General features: G+C 50.7%; 1 protein-coding gene across 6 annotated transcripts; it reads right to left on the bottom strand.

Annotated features, from left to right (window-relative positions):
• Positions 1 to 5198: 5198 nt before the first annotated feature.
• On the bottom strand, positions 5199 to 19791 carry CD300A (CD300a molecule). Of its 6 annotated transcripts, none has more exons than XM_070483556.1 (8): positions 19287 to 19483; positions 14609 to 14956; positions 13832 to 13982; positions 11680 to 11774; positions 8031 to 8068; positions 7527 to 7634; positions 5773 to 5936; positions 5199 to 5537 (listed from the first exon to the last, which is right to left on the bottom strand). In XM_070483556.1, the coding sequence occupies exons 1-7, from the start codon at positions 19345 to 19347 to the stop codon at positions 5802 to 5804; spliced, it is 936 nt and encodes a 311-aa protein (XP_070339657.1). In that variant the 5' UTR covers positions 19348 to 19483; the 3' UTR covers positions 5199 to 5537; positions 5773 to 5801. The 6 variants fall into 6 exon arrangements, with proteins under 6 accessions (XP_070339657.1, XP_070339655.1, XP_070339656.1 ...); XM_070483554.1 differs by having other exon boundaries at positions 13832 to 13985; positions 19287 to 19481; XM_070483555.1 differs by having other exon boundaries at positions 5199 to 5936; positions 19287 to 19791.
• Between the last annotated feature and the right edge of the window lie 1705 nt (positions 19792 to 21496).

Raw genomic sequence — 21496 nt, 5'->3', positions numbered from 1 at the left:
ACAGCACACTCACTCTTCTCAAGTGCACATGCGACATTTTCCGGGATAGACCACAGGTGAGGCCACAAACTGAGTCTCAACAGACTGAAAAATATAGATATCATACAAAATAGCTTCTGGCCGCAACAGGATGAAGTTAGAAACCAATAACAAAAGTAAAACTGGAAAATTCACAAATTTGTGAAAACTAAACCACACACTCTTATACAACCAATGGATCAAAAAAGAAATCATTCGGGGATTAGAAAATACTTCAAGATGAATGAAAATGAAAATACAACATATCAAAACTCATGGGATGCTGCAAAAGCAGTACTAAGGGGGAAATTTATAGCTGTAAATGCTTACATTAAAAAATGAGAAAGGTCTCAAATTGAAAACCTAATTTTACAACTTGAGGAACTAGGAAAAAAAGAACAAAACAAACCGAAAGCTAGAGGAAAGAAGGAAGTAATAAAGATTAGAGCAGAGATAAACAAAATAGGGACGAGAGAAGATAAATGAAACCACAACTTGGTTCTTTGAAAATATCAGCAAAATTGACAAATCTTTACCTAGATCAACTAAGAAAAAAAAGAGAAAACTTAAATTACCAAAATCAGAAATTAATAAAATTAACAGAAAGTAATTAATAGAATGAATGAATTCAGCAAAATAGCAGGATACAAAGTCATCACACAAAAATCAGTTGCATTTCTCTACACTAACAATAAAGAATCTGAAAAAGGAATTATGAAAACAATTCCATTTACAATAGCATCAAAAATAATAAAATACTTAGGAATTTACTTAACCAAAAAGGTGAAAGACTTGTATGATGAAAACTACAAAATGTCACTGAAAGAAATTGAAGAAGGCATAAATAAATGGAAGCACATCCCATGTTCATGGATCAGAACACTTAACGTTGAGATGTCAATACTACCCAGAGTGACCTACAGATTCAACGCAATCCCTGTCGAAATCCCAATTATAGGGGTCAGCCCCGTGGCCGAATAGTTGGGTTGGCACACTTTGCTTCAGTGGCTCAGGGTTTCTCTGGTTAGGATCCCGGGCGCAGACATGCCACCGTTCACCAAGCCATGCCGAGGTGGTATCCCACACGCCACAACTAGAAGGACCCACAACTGAAAATATACAACTATGTACCGGGGGGCTTTGGGGAAAAGAAGTAAAAATTTTAAAAATCCCAATTATATTTTTTTCAGAAATCAAAAAACTCATCCTAAAATTCATATGGACTCTCAAGAGACCCTAAATAGCCATAACCATCTTGAAAAAGAAGACCAATGCTGGAGGATTCACATTTCCTGATTTCAAAACTTACAACAAAGCTATAATATTTAAAAAGAGTGATGCTGGCATAAAGTCAACTTATAGACCAATGAAATAAAGTAGAGTTCAGAAATAAATCCTCACATATCTGGTTAAATGATCTTCAACAAGGACGTCAAGACGATCCAGTGGCGAAAGGACAGTCTTTTCAACAAATGTTACTGGAAAAACTAGATATCCACATGCAAAAACATTAAGTTGGCCCCTTACCTAACAGCATATACAAAACTTAGCTCAAAATGGATCAAAGACCTAAATGTAAGACCTAAAGCTATAAAACTCTTAGAAGAAAACATAGGGTAAAATTTTCACAGCATTGAATTTGGCAATGAGTCCTTGGCTATGACCTCAAAAGAAAAAATAGACAAATGGGACTTCATGAAAATTTTTTAAATTTTGTGCATCAAATGACACTATCAACAAAGCAAAAGGGCAACCCACGAAATGAGAGAAGATATTTGCAAATCCTATATCTAACAAGGGATTAATATCCAGAATATACAGAGAACTCCTAAAACTTAATTTAAAAAGACAAAACAACCCAATTCAAAACTGGACAAAGCACTTGAATATGGGGCTGGCCCGGTGGCCGAGTGGTTCAGTTCCCACGCTCCGCTGCAGGCGGCCCAGTGTTTTGTTGGTTCGAATCCTGGGCGCGGACATGGTGCTGCTCATCAAACTACGCTGAGGCAGCATCCCACACGCCACAACTAGAAGGACCCACAACGAAGAATATACAACTATGTACCGGGGTCTTTGGGGAGAAAAAGGAATAAAATAAAATAAAAATATCTTTTAAAAAAAAAAAAAGCACTTGAATAGACATTTCTCCAAAGAAGGTATACGAATGGCCAATGAGCACAGGAAAAGATGCCCAGCGTCACTAATCACTAGGCAAATGCAAATCGAAACTATAATTAGATACCACCTCACATTCAGTAGGATGGCTACTATTTTAAAAAAAAGCCAAAACAGAAGATTACAAATGTTGGTGAGGATGTGGAGAAACTGGAACCCTTGTGCACTGTTGGCGGGAATGTAAAATGGTACAGCTGCTGTGGAAAACAGTATAGCAGTTCCTCAAGAAATTAAAAATAGATTGACTTCATGGTCCAGCAGTTCCTTCTCTGGGTATATATCCAAAGGCATTGAAAGCAGGGTCTCGAAGGGACATTTATACACCTTGTTCACGGCAGCGTTATTCACAACAGCTAAAACACAGAAGTAACCCAAGTGTCCATTGACAGACGAACGGATAAGCAAAAAGTCATCTATACATAATGATGGAATATTATGCAGCCTTTAAAAGGAAGGAAATTCTGACATACGTTAACAAAACGGATGAACCTTGAAGATATTATCTTGACTAAGTGAAATAATCCTGTCACAAAAAGACAAATACTATAGGATTCCACTTATGTGAGGTACCCAGAGTCGTCAAACTCAGAGACAGAAGGCAGAATGGTGGCTGCCAGAGGTGGGAGTGGGGGATGGGGGGTTAGCGTTTAATGGGACAGAGTTTCAGTTTTACAAGAGGCAAAGAGTTATGGAGATGGATGGCGGTGACGGTTGCGCAGCATTCTGAATGGATTTCATACCACTGAACTGAAAAAGGGTTAAGATGGTCAGTTTTATGTTATGTGTATTTTACCACAATTTTAATAATTGGAAAACAAAAAAAGAAGCGGGCCAAGCAAGAGTATTCCTTTTAAATGGGTTTCCTGGAAGCCCACTCAGCCACGCCCGCTTACATCTCACTGGCCAGCACTGGGTCCCAATGTCCCACAGCTGCTCCTGGGGGAAAGATGGCTACAGAGAAAGGGGCAGGGTGGGGGCTGGGTCAGCCATATACAGCGTCTCCTACAAGAACTGGCCTGAAACTCAGACAAGCTGCCATGTCCTGCACCCCCTCACCTCACCCAGCTTCCCTCGGCCCCCCAAGCCCTCCCCGGTAGACTTCACACTCACACACCACACAAATGCACGCTCTGTCCTCTGTGTCTGCCCCCTTCAGCTCACTTAACCTCCGCATGATAATTCCTGTCTATTCGCCTGTGACCTGCGTCAGCACCGCCACCCCCAGGGCCCCCCGACTCCCCTAGACTTGGGGCGAAGGCGGCTCATCTCACATCAACCCTTTCAACAGTCTCACCCTCGCCTCCCTCCCTGGCCACCTCCTGCAGCTCCCGGGCTGTCTGTCCCCCTGACATAAGGCTGCCACTGCTGCCCGGTGGATTCAGGGACCACGGGGAGATGCAGACGAGGCTACGCTTCCCCGACCCGCCTGCCTCTTAATTCCCAAGACCGCACCAACCCAGGTCTGCACACGTGCAGCAGACTTCACTGAAGAGTTGGAGATAACTGGGCGGAATTAGAACATTGGAGAAACATAAAAACTGGATCCTCTGTGTGATTGTCGCCAGAGCTCCAGGGAAAGGACAGAATTTAAATCCTCATGGGGTCTCTTTGCTTCTCTCTGGAGGCTTGTTTTCCTCCCTGTCGCCGAAGCACACACCCACCAGCCCACCCTCCCAGCGCCAATTTCTGTCCCCACCCTATGCCTCAGGGGTCTCGCCAGCACCACTCGTGGGACACAATCTCTAGCGGGGCGTGTTGGCCGGTGACTGAGCCCTTCAAGCTAGAAGAGCCGTATGTGTTCGTTTTCTATTGCTGCAAGTTACCACCCAATGAGAGGCTTAAAACAACACAAATTTATTATGGTGCAGTTCTGGAGGTCAAAATGCCTACAAATGAGGGTGTCGGCTGGGCTGTGTTCCCTCTGGAGGCTCCAGAAGAGAATCAATTTCCTTGCATTTTTCGGTTTCTAGATGCTGCACGCATTCTTCGGCTCATGGCCCCATCCTCCATCTCCAAAGCCAAAAGTGACTCAGACCACACCGGGAAGCCCCCGCCACACCTCCCGTCACCTCCCCACTACCATCCAGCCTGGGTTTGGTCACCCAGAGTGCAACGAATTTTTGCCTGCACTGCTTTAGGGGCCGACTCTCAGTTCGTCATTTTTGGTCGCAGCTCCCCACTTCCTCCTCAGGGGAATGGAGCCCCAGCTGCTCATGTTGGGGGTAGATGAATAGAGAAGACGCTGCCCACTGCTCCCTTCAGGCAGAAGGAACCTAGGGCGAGCTGAGAGCATCCCGGGGCTCTGGGAACTGCACCCGCTGGCCTGCTGATGACGCTCGGCCTCTCTGGGCCCTGTCCACACACAGCGAGGCCGTGCTGTGTGTGTGTGTGTGTGTGTTTCCCCTTTGCACCTCACAACATTAGTAAAGAGAGAGAGGAAGTGTTTGGAATGACTCACATGCAGACACACACACACACACACACAAATAATTAAAAATCAAAAGGAGACACCAGCCAGAGCAGTGCCTCTCCACCCTCTGATGGCCATTTACCCCGTGAAGAATCTTCTGAAAGCGATGGGCCCACATTTCAGAGAAAATTACTCAAAAGGCACAGTTGGGTTGTAATGTCAGTGGTCAAAAACCCTCGACTTAAGTGAAATCCAGCCCTTGTTTTTGACTGTCATTTACTTAAAACAGGTGAAAACATTGTGAAGAGTTGAAGGAGGATCCTTGAGATTCCGCACAGCGAGAGGGTGGGAGGCGGGTTCGGAGAGAGTCGGACTGTCGGCAGAGTTTAAAATCTCCAGACGAGCAAACTCTGCCTCGCTCTGCAGCGTGGAGACCATCAGCTGTGACTGTCCCTCTCCCGCCCAGTGGCGATGTCCCTCAGGATGTCCCCAGCCCCTCGGATCCTCCAAACTTCTCTGTGCTCATTTGGGATCAAAGCCAGGAACTTTCCTTAATACAGGGTTGCACACGCATAGCAGGCATTGTTTAAATAACTTTTTCCTCTCTCAAGGTATTTTAAACTTTATTGTATCTCATATTAAAAATAAACTATCTAAGAGTCCAGAGGAACCGAGGACGCTGCCCACTGCTGGCTCTGGAGCCACAGATAAACCTCTCCTCTCTGGACTCAGTGTCCTTGTCTGTGAGGTGAGGGGGACCCATCTTCAGTGCCTCTGCCTTCTCCTGGCTCTCTCCCGGCTGTCCACTCCCCAGAGATCCCAGACACTTCCACGGGGCTGGGGTTTACAAAGCTATTCCTAGGTACCATCCTGCACGAGCCACATCTTTTCCTGGAGCCGTGAGGGACTGGGCTCCTGTCCTGCACGCACCGAGCTGGAAGGAACCAGAGAAAGCGAGGAAAGATGCAACAACACGGTGGGAGGGTTTCCCACAGGCCCCTCTGGAACCCCGTCCCCTCTCGCTCGTCCTCAATGAAGCCAGTTGGGCTGATGGTGCAAGGGGGACAGCCCGAGGGAGCCCAGAGGCCTTGTGGGTCACCAGTGAGGAGGGCAGGCTGAAGGGGGCGTGGGTGAGGGTGGAGGGGGCCGGCCATGTGGCCCACAGAGACCTCCAGACGGCGAGGCCGGAGACGCGGGCTTATCTCTTCTTAATCACGCTGTACTCTGGCTCCTTCTCTGGCGACCTCTGGGAGGGAATCCTATGGGCCTCGGAACCCCGACTCCGGCCGTCAAACACCACGGAGCTGTAGTGAAGCTCTCCCCCCGAGGTTGCCTGCAGAGAGACCGGAGGCTCAGGAGAGGCGGAGGAAGGACGGATGCCCAGCTTAGCATGGAGAGGGGGACCCCCAACGGGTCTTGGAGAGGCTCCGCTGGGGGAACTCCAGCCTTCCCCACTGTCCTGGCCTCTTTCTCTCACAAAGACTGGGCTCTGAGACCTTGTCCACCCACCTGCTCCACCTGACCTGGTCAAGTCATGGCACAAAGGTCCAGGCATCACAGCCAGGGCCTCCCCGGGGTCCTGGGCCTGACCCAGGGTGTTCTACTCTACAAAGAGGAGACTGAGGCCCCTAGAGGTTTACAGGAATTGGTGAGGCTCCCCCAACACAGCCTCTGTGCTCCTCTTGAGGAAATGTCCTGGGAACGAAGCAGCCCATGGGTCCCTTTTGAGGCCTCAGAGAAGTCTGCAGAGCACTGGTGGCCCTCCAGGTAGAGCCCAGACCGGCCCAGGGGCTCCTGCGTTGGCTGTGACGCTCTGTGACTAACTCACTGAGCTGTGGACACAAGGCCTGACTTGGACCATGGGGGCAGGCAGAAGAGAAGGACCAGGCCACAAATCACTCTGAGACCATGAGTCACCAAGCTAGAAAACCAAGCCATTGCTAGTCCCAGGGCCACACGGCTGTGTGGACATGAGCAAGTGTCACATGAGGAAGGAATCCAGTTAGTCCTTCGCAGGGAACCTTCAGACACTTGGCCAGGAGCCCTTAGAGTGTCACCAGGCTGTGCCAGCTGCTCAGAGGCCCTGGTGAATGGCACCAGGCCCCTGGGGTCCCAGGCCACACCTCATCCTCACACACACAGTAGCCTGAGGTTGGGCAGGGGCAGGGCCTCCTGGGGACCTAGAAGGGATCCCGCATTCCGCCACATGGTGCAGGAGAAGGAGCCCAGGAGAATGATGCCAGGGTGGACATATCCCAGGAAGTTGGGTCCCTTTTCCAGACAGACCAGCAGCTCTGGTGACCTGTCACCCTGACACCAGCCCTCGATGGCATCACATAATGTATCTGAGACGTCTCAATTGGCTCACAGGCCAGGGGGGCCTTGGAAGTCTCCCCATGCAGCTCCCTGTCTGATGCTTAAATCTCTCCCCTGTCTTCTCCACCACTCCCCCGGGCTCTGCCTGAACTCTTCCACTAATGGGTCTCGACACTGGGGGCAGCCTCTTCCATTATTCCACTTTACAGTGGCTGCGCCTATGCGACGACCTACAAGATGTCTTTGATAAAAACCTGAAAAGCAGAGTTGATAGCAAAGAGATGATGAGACCAAAACGGTGAGAAATCACAGACTCTAACATTGGGTGTATGGTATACAGTAGGTGCTTAATAAATGCTGTACTTTATTGACTATCAGGGCCATATTCCCTGGCTAGCCCAATAGCCCCTTCATCTCCCACCCCCCAGCCACAATGACACCCAGCCCTTCTAAGGATGTCTGCTCTGACAAAATCTTCACTTGCCCCATTTTCTGTGTGGCCCTGTCCTGCAGAGGCACAAGACCACCAAGCCAGCCCCTCACTTCCCTCTCTGCCTGCCGCCACCTTAAGATCCTCCCATGCTGGGAGCCGGGCTCTGGTACTCACCACCGTGCTGTACACCACCTCCGGCTGCCTTGGCCTCATGGGCTCTTCCCGAAGGGGACACATCTGCAGCTCCAGATTCTCATAGCAGGGCTCGCTCTGTGGGGCAGCCTGAGGGGGCAGGATGTGTGGGGGCTCGGCAGCTGTCCATGGAGCCCCTCTGTGGTCCAGCCCAGAGGGGCCTCTGCCTCTCTGCAGCCTTGCCACCCTGCCTCCCCCATCTCCCACTCTGGGCAGTATTTGAATGCTCCCCAGATCAGTGGCCAGGCTGGGAGAACCCTCTCTCATTCCACTTTCCCTGGGGGGAGGGGACAGACTGGCCATGGCTCTCAACAAGACCCAGGGACCAGATCTCCCAGGGGTCATTCTTCCCACTCTGGGTGAGCACCCCTCTCCACGCATTGATGACCCATGCAGACCTCCACTGGCTGATGGGAATATCCAACCCCCAACATCTCTGTGCTCCCCTAGCCGCCCCGACACACCTCCTGCTGCAGCTCTTCTTACCTGACTGGGGGTCTGGGCTGGCTCTGGAGTCTCGCCAGCTAAAGATACAAGAGGAGAGTAAGGAGGTTGAGTCCCAGAATAAGGGCAGGGATGGGATCCCTTCTATTTGTCTGGAGAACGACCCTTTCCCTAGAGATTTCAGCCCTGAGGACCTTTCATGTCAGGTCCGCAGCACGGCAGGGTCTCAAGGGTTTGTTAAATGGGTGAATTAGTGAATGAGGACATGAATGAATGAGTGAGCGAGTGAATAATCCAACAAGCAGGATGGCTCCAGCTTGGGGAGAGGGGCTGAAGAAAGCTAGTTCTCGAAACAGCCACTCATGAAAATGTCTCCAGGTGGGAGAAGACAGAAAGGAAAGACTCCCATTTAGGAAGACCTGACGGCGAGAAGAAAAAGTTCTGGAGAGCTCCTTCACAACAATGTGAATATACTTGACACTACTGAACGCTAAGCTTAAGAATGCTTAAGAGGGCAAATTTTAGGTGCTTTTTGCCACAATAAAAAAAATGTAGGGACTGGCCCGGCGGTGTAGTGGTTAAGTTCGTGCGCTCTCCTTCAGTGGTCCAGGGTTTGCAGGTTCAGATCCCAGGCATGGACCTACACACCACTCATCAAGCCAGGCTGTGACGGCGTCCCACACACAAAGTAGAGTTAGATTGGGGGCCAGCCTGGTGGCACAGAAATTAAGTTCACACATTCCGCTTCAGCAGGCTGGGGTTCCCCGGTTTGGATCCGGGGGGGTGGACATATGCACTTCGGGTCAAGCCATGCTGTGGCAGGTGTTCCACATAAAATAGAGGAAGATGGGCATGGATGTTAGCTCAGGGCTAATCTTCCTAAAAAAAGAAGTAGAGGAAGATTGGCAACAGGTGTTAGCTCAGTGCCAATCTTACAAAAAAGAAAAAAAGTGTAGATCTGTAGGCCCAATCCCAGATGTATTGAATCAGAAATGCTGGGGATGGAGTTCAGCAATTTATGTTTTAACAAGCCCTAAAGAAGTTGAAAAAGAAAAATAAGAACCTGTCCTTGCAGAGACCTAGCATGGCACCATCCATGAGAAGTCACCAGGGTTATCTGTTCCCACCCCTTGCCTGGGGGTCTGTCCCTCTCGGACAGGAGGCCCTGTCGTTCTGAGGGTCACAGCTCAGGCAGCACAGCCCCTTGCTTCTGGCACCTGCAGCGCTGCCCTGCAGGAGTCCCGGCTCCGAGCACCGCTCTGTGCACCCCTGGCCCTTCCAACACAGGGCCCCAGGAGCAGGTGGGCAGCGGGCGATGCACACACCCTTGGTGTAGGTGTGTGGCCAGGCAACCCCAGAGTCCACTGCACTAGATGCCACAGGGAGAGACATTGCTCACCCCTCAAGGAACCCCAAAGTCAAAAGTGAGATACCATAGTCAGGAGACACAAGTCCACATATGACAGAAGTGTGGACTGAGCCCTATCAGTTGACTTAGCAGAACATGCCACCGGATGCTCTGAGGTGGGAACACATCCTGTTCCAAATGCCGCATGCAGGCTCCAGGCCACCCTCCCTCTCCTCGGCCCGGACGGCTGCTCTGATGAGAAGGACGAACGAGACTGGTGGGGAAGAGACGGGAGTCCACCGCCAGGGGAGGAACGCGGCATTGAGAAAGTTCGGCGGTAGCCAGCTGGATGGGAAACTGGACTGAAGGTGGGACCAAGTCTACGCTGGTCCCAGGGCCTGGCGCACAGTAGGTGCTCAGGACAGCCTTGCTGTGTGAGCGAGGGAGTGAGTGGGCTGAGGGGAAGAGCTGTGAGCAGGTGTGAAGGGCGGGTGTCAGGCTGGTGTGAGAGGAGGCGGTCAAGATGCAGGATCTGAGACTTACAACGCTGGGGCGGGAGAGCCAGAGTTTTTGGACAGAAAGCCTTCCTCCTGTCACAGAGCATGAGTTAAACGTGGTAACCCCACGCCAGTGAACTCTGCCATCAGGGGCTTTTAGAAGAGCATTTAACAGCAGGGAAAGTCATACAATATGTTAAGCACAAAAAAGAATAGGCTTAAAAGAGGCATGATGGTATGAAGCAAACGTTCTAAGAAATCATATCTGCATCAGAAAAAGACCAGAAGTTCGCATCTCAAACATCAGTGGTTGGTTCTTTCTGGGGAGCAGGAGTTCATATATTACAGGGAATTCACTTCCTTCTTCTTTTTCGAATTTTCTACAGCAATCGCATATCCCCTTTTTATAAGGGGAGGCTTTCTAGGTGAAAGGGCACCATGGAGAACTTTGGGGCCCACAGATCTGAGGCAATCCGGGCTGGGAAAATCCCCCTGTGGTCAGCAGCGTCCACGCGGCCGAGGTGGAGAAGGAGCATGCCCAGAAGTGATCCGGGAAGGGCCGTGGGGAAGGGGAAGTGGTTTCCCTCCACCTGTCAATCACAGATGTGCTTAAGCTGATCTCTCTACGAAGGCCTGAGCCGTGCTGGGGGCAGAGGCTGGGCCCCATGGTGGGCTGGAGGTGAGAGTAAGGCCGTGGTCCCCCGGCCCGGCCCCCAGCACCACCGGCTCCCGTGAGCGATGCAGCTGTGGGGGGAGCAGCCCTTTCTCCCCCCACCCCCATCTCACTGTAGCCTTTGGAAAATGGACAAACATCCCCCTGAGGACCCTCTGCTCTTGGAATCAAGAACTCTTAGCACAGGGGGGAACCATAAGGCTCTCACTCCATCTCAGGCAGAAATCTGCTCCCTGACAGCTCACAGCTAGGCCTCCAGCCAGCGACAAGAAGGCCACGACTCCACGCGCTCCTCTGTCCTTCTATTTATTTAATTCGCTCATCAGTGTTTATGGAGCTCCTATTTACTGAGTGCCAGACAGGGTGCCGGGTGCACCATACGAGCTCTCCCTTTTACTCTGAGCTCGGAGGGGAGCGCCTGGACCACAGGATGCCTGGAGCTTCCTGGGGTGCCTGTTGCGGGTGGAGATAGTAATTAACACATTAATTCAACAAATACTGATTGTGCGCCTTCTCCAGTCATGGTCCCTGATCTCGAGGAGTTGCAGGGCTGTGGGGAGGCAGGCAAGGAAGCAGGCGGTGGCAATCTGGTGTGAAAAGGGCTGTGGGGTACACCCAGGAGGGGCCCCCAAGCTACTCTTTGGGGGGTCAGGAAAAGGTCCCAGAGGAAATGAAGTCTGAGGGCAGCCCTCAGGGCCCACCAGCAGTGAGCCCAGGAAACAGGGTGCCCAGAGCAGCCGCAGAAGGGGAAACTGAGGTCACAGCTCTTGCCAAGTGACAAGAAGTTGGGAACGGCTGGTGTCATGGGCAGGAGGGGTGGGCAGGGCCAGATTGTGGAGGGTCTTGAGTGTCCTTAGGGGCCTGGACTTTTGAGGGTGTGGGAGGTCATGGAAGGGTTTTAAACAGAAGAGGGGCACTGCTTCACGGGCATCCACCCCAGGCCCCACCATGGGGAAGGGCTCCTTCTAGGGAGCCGGCTCCCACAGCCTGTATCCGCCCTACCAGGGACCCCTCCTCTGGGGTCTTCCCTCTGGGGTCACCCAGGATATACGGTCTGAGGGTGTGCCTTCAATGCCCATCCTGGAGAACAAGGACACAGGGCCTCAAAGACGGGAGGGTGTGGTCAGGGCCTGTCCGTCCTGGGGGGCCAGGGGAAGCAGGGAGCTAACTCACCTTTGGCCAGTCTCTGAACCATCCTCCAGGCCAGCAGTGAGGTCCCCGCCAACAGGAGCAGCAGAACTGCCAACAGAGAGAGCAGCACTTGGAGCCTGGAGGGGAGACACAGGATGGGGTAGGTGGGGCAGGGCGTCCTGCCTTCCCTCCTTTGTTTCAAAGATAAGGCCACATTAAAGAAGCAGACGGTATAAAGTCTCCTTTCTACACATCCCCATCTACCCAATTTACCCCACATACACATACGCAGTATACTTAGGAACCTTCTAGAAGCTCTTTATTCAGATCCAAGGAAATATGAAGGTACATCATTTTCCCCCTTTTTTCACACAAAGGAGGCACAGCATAAACACTAGTTTTTTACTTAAAAATCCTTCTTGGAGATCTTTCCATGTCAGTGCATAAAGAAGTCCCTTGCCCTTTTTTACAGCTGCATAGTATTCCATTGCATGAAGGGATCATAACTTATTGAACTCTTCCTTTTTAATGGGCATCTCCCCGAGTCTTTTGCAATTACAAATTTTGCTGCCAAACTTCCCCGTGTAGCTCCACCACTCCACACTTGGACGAGAAACAGCAGATTCACTGGGAAGCTGACATGGCTTAGGTTTCGGACCCCTCAGTTGCTCAGGCCGCTTCTTTCATGCCTAGTTTTCATTCATAACGTTCTGGTCTTTTTCTTAAAGATGTACCTCGCCTCCCCCCCAAATTGCACAGGCTTCAGGCCCCACAAAACCTAGCTCTGACCCCCACGTGTGTATCTGCAGGCCGCTTCTGGAAGTGGTATGTTTGGGGCCTGAGTTTCACCTTCTCTGATATTAAGATTGTCACTCAGGTTGGTCAGAAGCCAGTGGATGGGCTTTTGGGGCAACATATGATAAAAAATCTGACTGGCCTTTGCACCTGGCTCCTGGGAGGGAGGCCCTAAATCCTAGGATTTTCTCTAGAAAAAGGAGTGTCTTTGTTATTCATGAGTCCCGATGATCACACCCGAGTTTATGCTAAGAGATGAGATGACTCAGGATGGGGGCCAACCATGTGGTCAGAGATTTGGGGCCCTGAGGCAGCGTGACCTTCAGGAAGTGGAGGGGGCTGGAGACCGAGTTCAACCACGTGGCCAATGATTCAATCAACCATGCCTGCATAAGGAAATCCGAAAAACCTCTGGACACCGAAGCTTGGGGGAGCTTCCTGCTGGGTGAACACAATGTCCCAGGAGGGTGCTGTCTCCTGACTCCCCCGGGAGAAGGCACGGAAGCTCTGTGCTCAGGACCCTCCCAGACCTCACCCTACGCGTCCCTTCACTTGGCTGGTCATGACCTTTATCCTTTATGATAAGACTGTAATTCTAAGTTTGGCACTTTCCTGCGTTCTGAGTTATCCAAACAATTACCAAACCCAAGGGATCATGGGAACCCACAAATTTGTAGCCAACTGGTCAGAAATGTGGTGGCCTGGGGATCCCCAAAGTGCTCTGGCATCTGGAGTCAGGCAGTCTGTGGGCCTGAGCCCTTCATCTATGGGGTCCGAGCTAACCCCGGGTGGTCAGTGCCGGAACCAGGTGGGGTCAGCACAGGGAGTCTGTGAATCCCGGAAATGGTTTGTGACTGCGTGTATTTTTCTAGGAAGAGGGTCTACAAATGTCAGATTCTCCTGGGGGTTTGTGACCCAGAAAGCTCAAGAATCACGAGTTTAGAAGGAAGAACCTAAGACTTGGGAATCACATAAAGCTGGGCTGGAAGCCCAGCCTGCCTCTCGTAGCTACACTACCTGGAAAATCACTTAACCTTTCCAAGCTCGGTTCACTCATCTGTAAAATGACGGCGGTGACGGCACAGGGTTGCAGCCGGGACCAAATGAGAACTCTCAGGTAAGGCCCTGAGCACACGCCTGGTAGGACGTCATCAGCTTCACTAACTGTTACTTTCCTTCCGTCCACCCCCAGCTTCTGCCCGGCTGAGCCCTCTCTCGGAGCCCAGGGCAGGTCCAGCGTGGCCTCAATAACCCAGGCTAAGAGACGGACACTGCGCTTCCAGCCTGGGCCTGGCCCAAAGGGAGCCAGAGGCCTCCACCTGGTGCAGTGGGAGGTGCCCGCCCTGAGCTCCTCTCAAGGAGGGGGCCCCTCCAGGACACGGGGACTAGGATGCCTTACCCCCAGCCCTGGTTCTGCTGCAGTCCCTCCTGGCTGCTCCCGCTGAGGGTGGCGCTCACGGTGGCCGGGGTGGTGATGGTCGAGCTTGTGGTTACGGAGATACTTGTAGTTGGGGCTGACGTTGGCGCCGACTTTGGGGCTGATGTTGGGGCTGCTACAGAAACACAAGTCAGAGCCAGGGATCTCTCTTCTGGCTCTCGCCAATCCATTTTAGTTTGATTTCACACAAAATACTCACTCAGGACAGAGGCAGGATGGAGGACCCTGGGCCCAAAGTCTCCCCAGGACCTTCCTGGGCCAAGGGAGCAACTCCAGACAGGACACTGGTACCACCCCCAACAGTCCTGATGCCACCTTGCCGAGGAGGTCAGGGCCCTCCAGAGGGCCCCTGAGTCACCTCAGCCGCCCCAGCCACATGCTGCCTGCCAGAGACGTCTGTCTACACTGCAGTTCTCCACCTGCCCCGGCAGCTCCGGCTTCTGCGGGGCTGACCCACAGCACCCTCCTCTCTCCTCTGCCAGCTCTGCGCTCTCTGCCTCCCCTTGCCCAAGAAGCACCTTCCCATCCCTCAGACAGAGCGGAGGTGCAGCTCCTGCAGCAGGCATCAGGGCTCATTCACTCCCTTCCTCTCTCTCTCACACACTCACACACACACTCACACACACACTCATAGTTTGCTCCAAGTCTCTGATCTGATTGGCGCCTCGGCTATTCCCACTTGAGCCTCTTCAGGTGGCCCTGGTGCTGGTACAAGGGGAGAGGGTGCGTACAGCTCACCTGGCAACACTGACACCTCAACCTTGAAGGTGGGGTCAAGAAAATTTCCTTGATGCCATGGTTTATTGATCCCACACCAGTAAGTTCCTATGTCAGCCTCTGTGAGGTTCTCCAAGGTCACGGTGAAGGTGAGGTTTTTGGGGTGATCCCTGATGGACACGCGGCCGCTCCTCACTTCTTTCTCTGACTCTGTGGTTTCCACAATCTTCGTCTTCCACGGTGGCAAATGTGAGTTTTGGCACCAGTATTTGTTATGTTTTCTGAATTGCTGCTCGTACCGACACTGCACGCTCAGGGATCCCCCCACGGTGCCGGTCACAGTTCTGGGGCCACTCAGAGACAGAGAGCCTGGAAAACACAGGCGAGTCCCAGCTCCTCATCAGATGGGCCTGGGTCTGGGGCACCCTGGGGGTCACCCCTCTCAAAATCCCCCCATCTCACATCACTGCCCCCATCAGCCAGATCACACCTTGAGTGCCCTCCCCTTCCTGTCTGTCACCCCCAAGACTTTGACCACAGCAGCCCCTCCCTCTGGACCCCAACCTCCCTTCCTGCTGCCCTTCCCGCCCCTCACTGAGCCCTCCCACGTCCACGCTTGCCCGGACCATAAGAACTCGCCCCCAAGCACCCTGCTCTCCCCTCCCCCACGGGCCCCCCCCCCCCCAAGCCCTGAGCATCTCAGGATTGTGAGGAACTGCTCACAGACTGTCTGTCCCACCAAGGGGGTACGAACAGGGCAGAAAGAGGGCTGCCACGAGTTCACAAAAACACTGGACACGCTTAGTAAATTTTGTGGATAAAAAGTCATTCCCACACACAAAAAGTTGACTGATAACAGGCCTCATTTCTTCCTGGGTCTTACTTCCGTTTGCCCAGCTCCTGTAGCCTTAATTTTCAAGGAAGGTCGTTCTTTATTTCCAAGATTTATGTCTGCATTTTCCCAAACGTCCTTAGAGGAGGAACTGGGAGAGGAAGGTGCGCGTGAAGCTGACATTGGCCACCAAGCGGAGGACACACTGCCCCGGGCGCTGTGCGCACAGCCCCTTGCCGCCCTCATGATTCTGTGGTCAGGCCCCCAAATTGGCGTGTGGGGGAGGTGTGGCTGGCTCTCTTTTCCTAGAGTTAGGACTCCTTAATTTTACTTGCTTTTCCAGGTTCTTAAATCCCTCACTTGAAGACTCTGAGACCTCTCAAATGTGGCTCCAGGAGGGCAGGGGCCTCCTTCTCGTATCTTCCGTGTCCACAAGTGCCTGGCGCGTAGTAAGCCCTCAATAAATACTTCATCGTGAGCCCCTCCTCTACCCCATCCTGGATCTATGCCCACAGCTGCCCAAAGCTGGCCACAAGCTCCAGTCAGTCCCTCTCCCAGGGGCCCCTCAGGACCTCCTCTCCTGAGCGTGCAGATGCCCTGCAGAGAAGGCCTCCCCAAGCCTGTCACACGTGTTACTGAGATCACTAGCCATTGCCAAGGCGAAGTGGAAAGGACATCAGAAGCAGCTGGGTTCACGTCTCGGCTCTATGACACATCAGCTGTGTGTTCTGAGACAAGTTACACAACCTCTCTGAACTTCAGATGCCTCATCTGTAAAGTAGTGAAAATTTACAGGCCTCATATGGCATTTGGGGGCATTGAATGAAAGAATGGGTGTAAAATGCCTGGCAAATAACATTCGGTTGAACCATATGAAATTGCTGATATTCAACTATTTTTGACCAAGAAAACAGGAATTTTATAAGATTCAATCTAATAAAAATAGATAGCCCTCTGTCTGGCCAAATTCAGAAATGAAAAGAGAAAATAACCACAGATACAGAGAAAATGGAAAGAATTGAGATGGTACTTTGCAGAAATTCTCTCCAGGGAAATGTGTGAAGCTGGATGAATTGTGATTTTCTAGAAAAACAAACCACTACAATTGACACATCTCAAATACTTAATACCTAAATGTCTGTTCCAGCCTTCCTTCACTCCAGATGCTGTTGTTGGTCCCCACGTCCTAACGTAATTCCCTCCCTCTCCTCAGCTGTGAATTATCCTTCTCTGCCCGGGTCTTGGCTCCCTTCCCTGATCTGGGCGACCCCATCACGCCCACCCAGACCACCCTTCCTGTCTGTCTCCAGTGTCACTCCCCTTTACGTGCTCTCTCTGTCTCTCTCTCTGTGTCTGTCTGTCCCTCTCTCTCTGTTTCTCTCTGTCTCTCTGTCCTTTTCTCTGTCTCTTTCTCTCTCTCTTCCTCTCTCTCTCTCCCGGTGTCTGTCTGTCCGTCTCCCTCTGTCTCTCTCTCTGCTTCTTTCTCTTTCTCTTTCTGTTTTTCCATCTCTCTCTCTGTCTCTCTCTCCTGACTCACTTTTCTCCTCTTAGCAACAACAAAAATAAACCACCCTTTTGAGGACATCCCACAACTGAAATCTTGGGTGAAAAAATGTCACCATTTCTGCCAAAAGATTCTGCACCTGTGAAGGTGACATTATAACTTAGAGATGGGGGTGGGGGGAGGGTCAGAAAACCTTCAGCTTACTCCCCCCACTGACCTGGAACGATAACACTTACGTACAACCCTCCCCATTTTGCTCCTCTCTGCCTTCACGGGTCCAACACCTATCACCCCCGCTGGCCAGAAACACAGGAGACCGGAGACCACCCAGGCCGTGGCCGGGGGCCTCACTGTTTCCAAACCTCTTCTACCAGGATGTGCCTCTGTTGTCCTAACATTTTCCTTTAGGATCACAAAGTCTCAGCCCACTGAATCCCAGATAAAGGAACCAATCCCCAACTCAAGGAGTCAGGAGAGGAACAGGTGCGTACACACCCAACCCAGGAGGAAAGAAAGAGTAAAGCCAAGGCAGGAATCGGCGAATTAGGAAACAGAAGAACAGCGGAATTAGTACGTACATTAAAAAACTGATTTTTCTTCTGGGAGAGACAGACAATAAAACAGACAGTCTGGTGGGTGGCCAAATCAAGAAAAAGGGAGAAGCTACACCCACACGATTAAAGAGAAAAACAACCAGGGTAATTTTCAAGTCTCTACAAATGAGCCTGTAAACTTGGATGAAACTCATGATTTTCTAGGAAAATATAAGTTGCCAATCTTGGCCCAGAATAGAGTTTTTAACGTAGACCAATAACGATGAGTGATATCAGACAGTCCTTTCCCAGCGCTGACTATGTGAGGTGACGTGGTCATCGTGTCACAATGTAGACATATATCAAAACATCACGTGTACACCAGAAACATACACAATTGTTGCTTGTTAATTATACCCCAATAAAACTGGTGGAAAAATGCAAAAAAAAAAAAGATTTATTTCCCTTTCGAGAAAAAAAAAGGAGTCAAACCCAGACAGTTTCACAAGCTAGTTCTCTCAAACCTTCAAGGAACAAACAATTCCAGTTTTATTTAAGCATTTGCAGAGAATATAGAAAGAGGAAAACCTCCCTCATTCTTTTCGTGAAGTCAGCTTAGTATCAAGACTAAAATTGGGCCAAATCTCTTTTTTTTGGTGAGGAAGATTGTTGCTGAGCTAACATCTCTTGCTAATCTTCCTCTATCTTGTGTGGGATGCCACCACAGTGTGGCTTGACCAGCGGTGCTAGATCTGCACTGGGGATCTGAACCTGCGAAGCCAGGGCGCACGAAGCAGAGTGCGCCAAATTAACCACTGCACCACCATGCGGGCCCTGGGACGAATCTCTTAATATAATTCACCACCTTAATAGTTCAGACAGGGGACTAGAGACAGACAGGGGAAAGGAACCGAGAGCTCAGTGAGGGCAGATCCCATGAAAACACAAGAAAACCCAAGAAGTCAGTAGACAAATGAATGGGGAGAGGATGACCAGTTTCCAAATTAATACACAGAAAGCCATAGCTTTCCTATAAACAATTGGTTAGCAAAAGAATCAAAGAAAACACGCAATTTATAAGCAAAACAACCAAAAAGATTTAAAGTATCCTAGGAATAAACCCAATCAGACTGTAGGACCTGACTGGGGAGAGCCGTGAACACTATTGAGAGGCACGGTGGATAAATTCCCCTAATGGACGAATAGGAGGGTTTATCTTCTCCCCGGAGAAAGTTTCTCTGCCCTCTGCTGCCTTCTCACCCCCTTCCTCTCCCCGCTGTCCCCATCTCCCTTTCTTGGACATGACTGACCCCCTGGCACCCAGGCCCCCATCCCCTGAGCTGCCCTGGCCGTACACCTCCATGTCCCTGAGACCATGGCCTGCTGCTCTCCAGTCCCCATGCTTCCTCTACACCCTGCCTGGGATGTGTGACCCGCAAGGGAGCCTCCTGTCAAAACATAGGCCCTTCGGCGCGCTCAGCGGCAGCCACCCTCCCACCCACTCTGCTGCGTCCTGCCTCTCAACCTCTTTCCTCCTGCAATAATTCTCCCACAAAGCCCCTCCTCCACGCCCCACGGTGGCTCATCTAAGTTCAAGCTGACGCAGAAGGAGAGACAGACCCTCGCCCCTTCCCCTCCCGGGGCTCTGGTCCTTCTGTCTGTCCATCTTACCTGGTGGACAGAGCGCCCCCCGTTCCGAGTTCTGTACGGAGTCCAAAGTCAGGATGCTTCACGTAACATCTCCCCTGCGGCAGGCCCTGTCTCTCAAACCCCCCCTCCCACCCACCGACCCGCCCCCCGGCAGAGTTTTAGTCCAGGGCAGCCCCTCACCTGGGACCCAGAGAAGCAGCAAAGCTAAAGGCAGCCACACAGCCCGGGACTGCTGGGTCATCTCTCCAGCACAGATGTCATCTGCAATTGCGCCAGACCCCAGCTGGACCCAATGTTTCAGTCCCCTCAAGGAGGAGGGTCAAGTGTCTGTGGCTCCCGCTTCTGCTTTTCTTTGTGCCGCGCTGCTTCCTGGTTCAGCTTCTTTTTGATTCTGCTCCTAGAGCTGGTCAGAAAATGGAAACACGGGGGGAGGCAGAGCTGCCAGTGGCCAGGGCCCCCGGGTCTGTGCACTTCTACTTAACCCTGAGTGAGCCACAGTTTCCGTGGATATTTCCAGCGAGGGGACCACCCCCTCCTCCCCAATGGCTCCCAGACCTGTGCCTCCCCCTCTCTCACATCCCCCAAGACCACAGGGCCAACATTCCTTCTAGGCAGGCCCAATAACTCCTCCTACTTCCTTGTGGTCCCCATGTTTTGGTAAACGTCAGCTGTCTCCTTTTGAAATAATAAAAGGATGACCTGTGCAATTAAATGTAGGAATGTAACAACAAATTTTACTTAAGAGGGACATATTACACTATTGTCAGGGTCTCATTAAGGCACTTAGAAAAATGAAAAGTTGGTAACCAATTCCCTTGACAGTGAGCTCCCAGGAGATGAAGACCTCAAGGATCGGGGACTACAACCTGGGAACTTTGCTTATTGGAAAAGGCATCAGATAAAGACTTTGCTACCCCGTTGGAAAGACCCTTATCAGCGATTATTGACTAATCCACGTGCTGCAAAATTAAACGGAGTAAACCCAGGGATTCATGTAAAAACGTCCCCTCCACCTGAGTGGACTTCAATTCCTGTTGCTGATATTTGGCTCCAAGTGACTAAAACAAACACCCCAAAACCAGGATGAGAAGAAGACGACAAATCCCAAGATTGGCAAAACCTGAGACACAGGACCAGGCCAGAGTTCCCAATGTTACGTCTTCCCCATTTAAATCCTTGGAATGCACAAATCATGTATCTACGTGATAACGGCGATAATCACCCTCCTGAGGCCATGAGCAACTCCGATCTTCTCACGTGATGCAGATTGCCTTCCTTCTGTTTTCACTTGCCTTCTTAATATCCTTTACTGCCCTATTGACCATTGCCACCTCATACTTCACGCCTTGTTTTCACCGCCTCTAAATCTCATGTAAAATAAGCTAGAACCTCATCATGAAATTCAGCTCTAATAATCCTTTCCTAATAACTATCTAAAATTGTTTAACTAAATTGCCCATTAATTAACTACAAAATGTCTGGGATCTGGACGAGTGCTGCCTCATGGTGCTTATACAATGAGCCACATCCACTTCGCACAGCCTATCTCACTCTTTAGTCCCAACTCTACAGAAACTCTCTGAGAGCCAGCCTTACCAATTGCTGGACATGTGCAAGCGCAAACCACACGCACGATATTCCTGACCCAGCAGCATGGCCTCTATTGTTAGAAGGTTGGAGGAATCTAACCAGAAAAGACGTAGAGTTTTCCTATGGCATTTTTGAAAATATCTATCAGCGGCCCTCTGGAAAACAAGCCCCGGATATTAATTCACTTCTTTGGACCCCTCCAGCTTACCGGGGTGTCTGTCTCACCTGAATTTGGGTAATCACCCATAATCTTTCCTTGTGCGTTGAAAACTTAAATGGCACTGGAAAAACTCCGGGTTATTTACCACTTATTTAATATTTGTAACTTCACCCTTCTCTACGATTGCACTGATCATGAATTCACACCTCGCTGGGGTTCAGAAAACCATTATGATGTTGCTTCCCTTGATGTGTCTTTATGGTGGGGAGACTCCCAGAATAATGGAACTGGCAATTGGGAATCTGACATATTCCCTTTAATGGGCACCCATTGGAGTATAGATCAAAAATCAGGAGAATGGTGGAAATTAAGTAAAAACTATAATAGCCTTAATGACACTCAACAATTGACAACAAAATTCAACCAGCTGAAATCAATCTCATCTTTTGCTTCAAAGTTGTAGAAAATTTCGCTGTTCCTATAACCATTGTCACAACACTACTAGTCCTAACTACTGTGTCCTCTGTGAGAAAGATTACATTTCTGCCCATAAGATTCCCTCTTTTTTTTTATTCTTTTTTTTTTTGAGGAAGATTAGCCCTGAGCTAACATCTGCCACCAATCCTCCTCTTTTTGCTGA

The sequence above is a fragment of the Equus asinus genome, chromosome 13 (assembly GCF_041296235.1).
Source record: "Equus asinus isolate D_3611 breed Donkey chromosome 13, EquAss-T2T_v2, whole genome shotgun sequence".
NCBI classification, from domain to species: Eukaryota; Metazoa; Chordata; class Mammalia; order Perissodactyla; family Equidae; genus Equus; species Equus asinus.
The sequence above is the reverse complement of the archived record's forward strand: the minus strand, read 5'-3'. Positions and strand labels throughout refer to the sequence as shown.

Coding starts and splice junctions, on each gene's coding strand:
- CD300A (XM_070483553.1), bottom strand. CDS start 19,347: ATGACCCAGCAGTCCCGGGCTGTGTGGCTGCCTTTAGCTTTGCTGCTT. Junction 14,957..19,286: donor GCTGCTTCTCTGGGTCCCAG/GTGAGGGGCTGC, acceptor TGTGTTTTCCAG/GCTCTCTGTCTCTGAGTGGC. Junction 13,986..14,608: donor TGAGGTGTCAGTGTTGCCAG/GTGAGCTGTACG, acceptor GTGTTTCTGTAG/CAGCCCCAACATCAGCCCCA.